General features: G+C 36.8%; 1 protein-coding gene across 3 annotated transcripts in view; it reads right to left on the reverse strand.

The window, feature by feature from the left end:
• Positions 1 to 740: 740 nt before the first annotated feature.
• The window catches only part of LOC125037815 (serine/threonine-protein kinase/endoribonuclease IRE1-like), a 23624-nt gene continuing 13782 nt past the window's right edge, over positions 741 to 10582 (reverse strand). For 2 of the 3 annotated variants that reach the window (XM_047631049.1, XM_047631051.1), the window contains 5 exons: positions 9687 to 9837; positions 9347 to 9538; positions 9027 to 9212; positions 7749 to 7790; positions 741 to 4793 (listed from right to left, as the gene is read on the reverse strand). In XM_047631049.1, the coding sequence (XP_047487005.1) occupies positions 4095 to 4793; positions 7749 to 7790; positions 9027 to 9212; positions 9347 to 9538; positions 9687 to 9837 (1270 nt within the window). In that variant the 3' untranslated portion in view covers positions 741 to 4094. The remainder of the gene's footprint in view (positions 4794 to 7748; positions 7791 to 9026; positions 9213 to 9346; positions 9539 to 9686; positions 9838 to 10582) is intronic. The other variant, XM_047631050.1, reaches the window with a different exon arrangement.

The raw sequence follows: 10582 nt of genomic DNA on the forward strand, positions 1-10582 counted from the left end.
GAAGGATGGGGGCGTGTGAAAGTAGTGTTGAGGGAGGTAGCGTTATGGAGAGGTGGACAATAAGGCTGTAAGGTAGTAATAAAGGATGATGGGGTAGTTGATGAAGAAGGTTGTGGGGGTATAGTTGTTGAAGTTGAGCATGTTGGGAGTAGAAATGTCTCCTGGGGTGTTGATTAGGGTGGATACTGTACTAGTAGGCATTGAGGAGAGGGTAGTAGTTGTAGTGTTCAGAGCCGTGGTCAAAGGAGTGCCTGGGGTCAGGGAATCAGGAGAGTTTGAATTGGTGGGGCTATTTGATGAAGGGGCAAGCCTCATTGTCCCTAATAATGGTATAACATCTTCAATGTTGGCCATGGTAAGCCTGGAGTATCTTGGGAGAGAGAAACGGACAACCCCCCAGGGTCCCCTTGAGGGGTAAGGGCTAGACAACTAAAGCAGGGGAATACTGTGCCCATGGCTCCCTCAGGCCATTCAGGACTGGCACAAAGTCAGCCTTTCATCCTTTCAGCACAGCTCTCACACCTTAGGAAGTGGATAGTAGAAGGGGTTGGTGAAGGGACAGAAATGATAAAGTAGGAGGGGAAAAGAAAGACCATAGTTGAGTCAAGGGATGAGTCCCAAGGTTGGGGAGTTCCCCAGCATTGAGTCCCAGTCTCCGCCTCCTAAGCCCCCCCCAACGACAACAACAGGCAAGGGATTGGGGGGGGAAGTCTATGTCTAAAAGGAAAGAAATACCCATATCAGTGTCACAATCTTTAATAGCCTATTACTATTAAACGAGATTAATCGTTATATAAAAGTGTACTCTGTAAAAACAGATTTCCAACACACACATATATATATATATCATGTGAATAGAATACATATTTATAAAAATATATGCTAACTACCCATGTGAATAAAAAGTATAAAAATATGTTAACTTGTGCAGCACTTCAGTGTCCATTTTATAATCTATATAATATATATAGCAACTACTTGATTATTAATATGAGCTATAATATATTATCTTTCATTCAAAAATCCCTTGATCCTACTGTGTGTGCTATGTGTATAAAACACTGACTTCCTACTACAGTATACAGAGAGTATCAGTTCAACCTTACTGGTGGAATAGGACAAAATGGTGACATTAAATAACCTTCAATGTGCATACTCCATCACAAACGATTGTACTATTTATCACACTACTTGCCAATCATATTATTCGTACATTTCCAATGCACAAATTTTCATCCAGTCAGAATATAAATAGAACTTCCATTATCCACATCTAATATACAAACTATAAGAAAACAGACCTATGCTCAGTACAAACAGGGAACTGGAGCTATTGATTTTATGTTTTTTACTGAAAAAACAAAAATAAGTGATGATGAATCCAATATACTCCTATAGTAATACTAAATGTAAAAACAAATGTTTACAACAAAGAAAATATCACAATAAAAGGGTGCACACAGCAAATAACTCCAATAAGCACTTCATCACTCCCTTCCCTTCTACAGTATCAGTTGGGATGCATTTTTGCACCTTTTCCATATTAACGTAATTGTGGACAAAAATAATAACATACTGTACTGCAGTTTGGCATGGCACGCTAATTACACCAACCTTGTCAGTTTTACCATGAAATTAAAAGCATTATCTTAACCCTTCAAAATGCATAACTAAGCTCATATGAACTGAAACAGATATCTGATATACAAATGTTTCATTAGTATGTTAACATAGACATCTTGGTTTCAAGGCAGTAAACTGAATGAATACAGACTGAAATGATAAAGCTGATAATGTAGTGAACTTCGTAAGTGATAAAAATACTTAGAGATTACATGTGAAACAAACATGAACACTATTCAAAACACACAAGAAAATGACAAGTCTAAAAAATGTGCAAGGACAGCACTCTTGTCCCACACATCATATGTTATAAACTGCTGTACACAGAAGCTCTAGGAAAAATAAATAAATGTCTGTTACATTTAAAGATAATGAAGTACAATACAAAATGTGATTAAGTACTGAACATTCAATAGCAATTCTCCATTATGTGTAATTTCTCTCCTTTTTTTTTTTTAATATAAAGAAAATAATTACACTGATAAACAGAAGTAAAATTCCAGCACTCTGCAGATCTCATCTCCAGAGTATTACTAATAAATAATGAATTTGAACTATAAGATATATTCTCACAATCATAACAGCACCAACTTCTCTATCATCACTGTCAAGATCAGCAAATATTTTATTTTTGGTGGAGCAAACTATCAATATGAATATATAAGTAACATGTTACTCACCCCTATAAATAATTATAAAATTGATAACCATCAAAGACAATGAACCAAAATCTGGTTTAGCTTTATAGAAAGGAAGTAGCAGAGTATTATTATTATTGAGCTAACCCTCATATAAGAAACCATTTACAACCACCATTTGATAATCCAAACTTCTAATACAGCCTATCTGCGAGCAATATTCTACAGATACTGCATCAGGCACCATACTTTTCTTGTCAAACTGGCATCATCTTTAACTAATGCTACTGAGTGAAGTGTAACATTTTAGTAATATAAAGCACCTACTATAGTACTAGTAGAAATAATAATCTGAACACAGTGATGATCTTTATAAAAGGATAAATACAATAATAATTATTATTATAATAATAATAATAATAATAATAATAATAATAATAATAATAATAATAATATTAATAATAATAATAACCTTTAAAATAACAACAACAACAAAAAAAAGACAATATAACCCTCAGATTATTTTTCTCAACTAAAGTTACCTGTGATTCTCGATGTTTTCAGTACAATTTGTGTATAATTTGGCCCTTTTTACCACTACGTGAGTACTTGCCTGGTCCAAAACTAGAGAAGAACAACCTGCACTATAGCTTTAAATTATTCAGTATGTATCTCTCATCCCCAAAACATTTCTATGACTAAAATATTTTGAATACTTTGGTATAATTCACAAACGGCTCTCCCAGAATTTAGTAGACATAACTACAACACACCTCGAAATGATAGCTTATCATATCAAGAAAATTGAGATCATAAAATCATATGGATATAGCATGTTCTACAAACAGTAAATAATAACAAAAATATCTACGGAACATTTCATATTGGCATGAAAGGTGTCAAGCTAAATTACAGAATTATATACTAACATCTGAATCAAAAAAGGCTTGAAATATGTTTAAGCACTAAACAAATAAACTCTGTATCTAGTAATAGTTACATGAGGAAGATCAAGAATATGAAAAAGGAGAGACTACATAATCTTTTTTAATTATTTGTATCAGTATTATTACTATTTTATAAAAGGTTTGTTTACAAAACCTATGACATTTTACTTGATATGGTTGCTTCCAAATGACTCTTCAAACACTAAATCCCTTGTAATGAAATCAGTGTATTTAATATTTACCAAGCAAAAGATTTTAGAACTTTCAAACTATTGCAAGGAATCAATTTTTTAAACAAAACCAACATAACAAAAATCCACATCACTGACATTATGGTATCAATAAGGACATTCATTAGTTATTTCTTTGTTTCAAAACTGCTTACTACAAAAAATAGGCTCTCATTTGTTTTATGTGTCTTATCTTATATCATCTTTAACATTATATAAGAATAATCAATATAAATATATGAGAGATCCAATCACATGAAGAAACACATTGATGCTAGCCATTATAATGGAATGGTAGTCCACTTATTACCAGATATCTGTCTTCACCATGTTTTACAGTACAGTTATGTCAAAGCAATAACATAAACCGTAAGGTTGTATTCCCAAACTTCTAAAACTGAACTAATCTCCTTGTTATGTCATTTGTTCCCTTTACTGCAAATCCCAACACAATTTTACTTGTTACAAAAAAGTCTGTCCCATAAATTTCTTTTAAGTATAATGCTTGCTACATTAAACCATAGTAAGAGAAAACAACAAGACTGACCGCAGACAATGAGTTTTTATTTAATCCGTTTACAAAGATTAAAAATTAAAAGACTGTAATATTGCTAAGTGCAAAATTTCAGATCACGGGTTTAGTAACTAGATTACAATCACTCATTTCCACCTATAACAATATTTTTTGTCTTCTTCTTTTTGCCTGTGCCAGTCACTATTTTGATCTGTTTATCAGGCTCAGGTGGAAGTTTCTCTGGGGATGTTCTAACTGGGCGGAATCGCAACTGAGAAGCATCTCTTCGCTTCTCTGGCAGACTAGCTTGGATGTTATTATCAGGGACACCTTTTTCAGTTAGGGGAATTTCTTCTACCGTGCTCCCTTCATCTTGAAGATTATCTATATCAATGCAAGATTCGTTATCTAACTTATCATCATCACAGCCCTGACTTTCCTCTTCTTGGAGAGCAGGATTCACAATTTCTGTTGATTCTAATTCTTCAGACCTCTCACATAGGCTTGAAACAGTTGTACTTTCAATTTTGGTCTCCTGAAGCTTCTCCTTTTCCCTTGCTTCTTCTGGCAGTCTTCTCCATGGCCCATCTATATTCCCTGGACTCCTAACTTCAGAAGCTTTAAATCTAGGCTCAAAGGTATTCTGAGGTTTGCGAATTACCCAGACAGGTGGTTTGTCTTCTTTCTTGTCCCTGTTATTGGTGCTTTTACTTGGACTTCTCTTTATGATAGTGTAGGAGGGATTCTGTTGTTCTTGGACACTATTACCAGGCCACATTCTAGGGGTCCCAGTCCAGTGGGGGTTATTGGGAGCGAAGCTATAATTTTCATGCAAAAAGTCCTGAAAAAGATACCATATATGAGAAACTTTAAAAATAATAATAACCACTGCCTTCACTGGTCTAGAAATCCCTTCTAGGCAATGGTTATCCTCAAGTGTAGGAGCTATTATGCTTAATATACAAAAATACTAATAAATATAAAATAATGAGGAAACACAACTAAAAAAAATATGAAACTGATTCATACGACAAAAAAATAGTACTTTACAAAAAATTGTAAATTTGCAGGCACTGCTTTCGTTTTCTTTGAATGAGAAACCTACATAAAGCTGAAAAAACCTGATAACCTGATTTTCAGTAACAAAATTTCTCTCCACCCTCTCTCTTTCTCTGTCTCTCTTTCTCCCACTACCCTCCCCTCACTCTCACTCCCCCTTCCCCTCTCTCTCTCCCTTTCCCTCTCTCTCCCTCCCTCCTCCTCTCTCTCCCTCCCTCTCCCTCTCCCTTTCTCTATCTATCTCTATCTCCCCCCTCTCTCTTTCTCTCTCAATCTCTCTCAATCTCACTCTCTCACTCACTGACTGACTGACTGACTGACTGACTGACTGACTCACTCACTCACTCACTCACTCACTCACTCACTCACTCACTCACTCACTCACTCACTCACTCACTCACTCACTCACTCACTCACTCACTCACTCACTCACTCTCTCTCTCTCTCTCTCTCCCTCTCTCTCTCTCTCCCCCCCCCCCCCTCTTCTTTCTCTCTCTCTCTCTCTCCCCCCCCCCTCTTCTCTCTCTCTCTCTCTCTCTCTCTCTCTCTCTCTCTCTCTCTCTCTCTCTCTCTCTCTCTCTCTCTCTCTCTCTCTCTCTCTCTCTCTCTCTCTCTCTCTCTCCCTCTCTCTCTCTCTCTCTCTCTCCCTCTCTCTCTCTCTCTCTCTCTCCCTCTCTCTCTCCTCTCTCTCTCCCTCTCCCTCCCTCTCCCTCTCTCTCTCTCTCTCTCTCTCTCTCTCTCTCTCTCTCTCTCTCTCTCTCTCTCTCTCTCTCTCTCTCTCTCTCTCTCTCTCTCTCTCTCTCTCTCTCTCTCTCTCTCTCTCTCTCTCTCCCTCTCCTCTCCTCTCCCTCTCCCTCTCCCTCTCCTCTCTCTCTCTCTCCCCCCTCTTCTCTCTCTCTCTTCTCTCCCCCTCTCTCTCTCTCTCTCTCTCTCTCTCTCTCTCTCTCTCTCTCTCTCTCTCTCTCTCTCTCTCTCTCTCTCTCTCTCTCTCTCTCTCTCTCTCTCTCCCCCCCTCTTCTCTCTCTCTCTCTCTCCCCCTCTTCTCTCTCTCTCTCACCCTCTTCTCCCTCTCTCTCTCTCTCACCCTCTTCTCCCTCTCTCTCTCTCTCTCACCCTCTTCTCCCTCTCTCTCTCTCTCCCCCTCTTCTCTCTTTCCCCCCCCCCCCCCTCTTCTCTCTTTCCCTCTCCCCCCCTCTTCTCTCTTTCCCTCTCCCCACCCTCTCTCTCTTTCCCTCTCCCCATCCTCTCTCTCTCTCCTTCTCCCCACCTTCTCTCTCTCTTTCCCCCCCTCTCTCTCTTCCTCTTCCCCCCCTCTCTCTCTCTCTTCCTCTCCCCCTCTCTCTCTCTCTCTTCCTCTCCCCCCCCTCTCTCTCTCTCTCTTCCTCCCCCCCCTCTCTCTCTCTCTTCCTCTCCCCCCCACTCTCTTTCTTCCTCTCCCCCTCTCTCTTTCCCTTTCACTCCCCTTTCTCTCTCTCCCTCTCACTCCCCCCCTCTCTTGCCTTTGCCCTTGCCCTTGCCCTTGCCCTTGCCCTTGCCCTTGCCCTTGCCCTTGCCCTTGCCCTTGCCCTCACCCTCTCCTTTTCCCTCTCCCTCTCTCTCCCTCACACTCTCTCTGACAAAGACGTTTTACTGAGCAACAATTTTAATGTTCAGCATCATGACTTTATATCTTATCATGCCCTTCTACGAGTCCTTACTCTGTACTTAATGAAACTTATTTACCATAACATAAGAACTCATAAATCATCAGACTTAAGAAGGAGGGAAGTGAATCTTTGTGACTCTTTCTTGGCATTCATCTTACTGACAAATCAATAAAATATTATACTGAAGAACTACTTCCCTACAATGAAGTCCTGTGGTTGGAAATCATGCAAACTTAATGATCATCACTAAATTTCTCATAACAACAGCAAGAACAACAAAAATAACTGAAAAATCAACATTACATTCCTTTTACCTTTCATGGTTTATGAATAAGCACACCAAATACAACCAAAAACTGAAAAAAAAACAATCCCCCAAGCTCCCAACACCACCATACTCCTCTTTGCAACTTTGTTGAATCTTAAATTATTGATGTCAATATATGCATAAAGAAAAAATCCTTGAATACATAGTTATTTTACATGCATGTAATTTCTTTGGTATGTATAGTTATCAAAACAAGGGATCAAAGACAAAGCAGTGAGTCTTTCCACTGTATCAGTAAATAATGAAAAAGTCAGTGTGTAAAGGAAATTTTGAGAGACTACTATAATATCCTTTTTAAAAATTGAGCAAAGAAAAAATGGTATATATGATCAAACACAAAACAACAGCAAAGTATTGCACACAATACAATTCACAATCTGAAAGGGAAGTTGCATAGCATCCCATGATTTCATACAATTATTGACTGTGATTATTGATTATATCAAGAATGAAGTGTCATTGGATGCGGCTACTTCTCATACATAATATTACCATGGAACATATGACAGAGATTCAGAGGCATGATGCATTTGTGTCTTGGAAGAGGAGTGGGTTTGCTCTGTAACGATTTTATGATTTCACAATTACAGATTTGGATTACTGTATGACGGAAATGAGTGAGGTTTATTCCTTCACAAACCTTCAGGAACATTGTGGAATGCAACTTCCCAAAGCTTCCAAACCAGATGGACATACAAACAGAAGCTAAATCATTTACAACCAGCATTATATTTTTAAAATGAGAATGGAAAAGTGAACTTACATCCTCAATTGCCTCTTCAACTTCAGAGTCAGAGTCCTCAGCCTATACAAATAAATTAATATCAACTTTTATATCAGTTACTAAATCTAAACTGATGGAACATCATGCACTATAGAAAATACTGTTATAATTATGTAGGACAGTGATGAAATAACACAACTGGACAAAAGTGCATTTGTAAATACACACATTAATGTTTTCATGTATCTATAAATCTGTGTATATACGTGTGTGTGTGTGTGTGTGTGTGTGTGTGTGTGTGTGTGTGTGTGTGTGTGTGTGTGTGTGTGTGTGTGTGTGTGTGTGTGTGTGTCTGTGTGTGTGTGTCTGTGTGTGTGTGTGTGTGTCTGTGTGTGTGTGTGTGTGTGTCTGTGTGTGTGTGTGTGTGTGTGTGTGTGTGTGTGTGTGTGTGTGTGTGTGTGTGTGTGTGTGTGTGTGTGTGTGTGTGTGTGTGTGTCTGTGTGTGTGTCTGTGTGTGTGTCTGTGTGTGTGTGTGTGTGTGTGTGTGTGTGTGTGTGTGTGTGTGTGTGTGTGTGTGTGTGTGTGTGTGTGTGTGTGTGTGTGTGTGTGTGTGTATGTGTGTGTGTGTGTGTATATGTGTGTGTCTGTGTGTATATGTGTGTATATGTGTGTATATGTGTGTATATGTGTGTATATGTGTGTATATGTGTGTATATGTGTGTGTAAATGTGTGTGTGTGTGTATATGTGTGTGTGTGTGTGTGTGTGTGTGTGTGTGTGTGTGTGTGTGTGTGTGTGTGTGTGTGTGTGTGTGTGTGTGTGTGTGTGTGTATGTGTGTGTGTGTATATATGTGTGTGTGTATATATGTGTGTGTGTGTGTGTGTGTGTGTGTGTGTGTGTGTGTGTGTGTGTGTGTGTGTGTGTGTGTGTGTGTGTGTGTGTGTGTGTGTGTGTGAGAGAGATAGCATGTGTACACATATGTATATTTTGGCTGCACTGATTGTAAATTTGGCAAATGTTTATTCTACAATGCTATAATCAAGAAAACAACTTCAAAAGCAATGACATTATACTTTTCTAAAGGCATGGTCAATGTGCATGATACATGTGAAAGTTAGATACTTTATATTTACAGGAAAAGTACACGATCCATAAATAAATGTAATAACCAACTTCAATTGATAGAATAAACAGCAATCAAAACTAATTGCATAAACACTCAGATAAATGATTCTTAATTGAAAAAGAATCTCACCTGAAAAAATAAAGGAATTTTTTTTTAAAACTTGCATACATTATCACTGTCAGTTAACTTACCTGAAAAAAGTTATAAAAGGTATCATAATATTTTGTAAATATTGGTTCTGACTTGACACAATGCATTGCAATCCAAGTGTGGATGAGCAATTTCGGGAACCGGTCTGTCCAGTATGATACAAACTCATCTGGAATGCGACCAAACACTAGTCTGGCCTCCTCCTTAAGCTCCCGGTAATGGTTTCTCTGTGAAGTGCAGAATTATTATGATAATTTATGAAAAAGAATATATTTTATAGTAATATTTATGTAAGTTATATGACAAAAAGCAAAAAGATAAGAACAAAGTACACAGTTTTAACAAATCAAGATGATCCTACCTTATTTCTAAGAGCTCTGAGGAGATCTCTGACAGACCATCCTTTATAGTCTCTAAATCTGCGAAGGTCTTCTGCAATGACATGATGCATGTGTTGACGCCAGTCTCCTCGAACCACATCCAAATTCCCTCGCTCAAGGTTCATCATGACCAAACTGTCTCCACCTTCTTTCTCTACACGATCACTCACATCCTATAAAGAAATTACTTTTGACTTAGTAACAAAAGTAAACTTTTTGCACAATGCAGTCAAGGTGTAGTGTTATCTGTAAAATGCTAGTCAGTTAGCAAGAAAGTATGTGTTGACAATTCTAATAACTGATTTTGTTTTCACATCTTACCTGGAAGAAACCTAGAACTTTCTCTTTACTCCAGTAGAATGGGTGTTTTTGGATGGCAGATATTGGTGGGCGTTCTGATGCTTTGCTGCTAATCATTTTTTCTATTAGAATCCTACAGCAGACATCCTTTTCATCACTTAAGTCATCAAGTCTGAAATATAAAAGCACTATATTGGAATTCCTAAAAAAAAAAAATAGGACTTCCTTACTTGATGTTTACATAAATTACAACTAAAATAACAATCCTACTTCTAAAACTACTAAAATATTCATGAGAATGAGGAGGAGACTGTGGCTCTTAATACTGAGTGTCCAAAGAATAAGCATTTTTCTAATTGTATATATTTGAAAATGGTTGTTCATCCATTATTAACCTGTCAAAGATGGGGTGCTTAAACCAACATATTAGTTGAATAATAAGTTCTCTAGTTTGTTGCTTTTGCATTTCAGTTATATATATATATATATATATATATATATATATATATATATATATATATATATATATATATACATATATATACATATATATATATATATATATACATATATATACATATATATACATATATATACATATATATATATATATATATATATATATATATATATATATATATATATATATATACATATATATATATATATATATATATATATATATACATACATATATATATATATATATATATATATATATATATATATATATATATATATATATTGCTAGAGATGATAACTTCCTGAGCATCAGCCTGCACTAGTCTCCTCACCCGATTACAGATTTTTATTTTGCAAGATGTAGCTTTAGGGAACTGATGTTCAAATTGTGTACACTAAATTGGGTTCATATTCACATTTACTGTTCACAGTACATGGTTCGAGCCTTCTTCATT

This window comes from Penaeus chinensis, chromosome 24, assembly GCF_019202785.1.
Source record: "Penaeus chinensis breed Huanghai No. 1 chromosome 24, ASM1920278v2, whole genome shotgun sequence".
In the NCBI taxonomy this organism is placed as follows: Eukaryota; Metazoa; Arthropoda; class Malacostraca; order Decapoda; family Penaeidae; genus Penaeus; species Penaeus chinensis.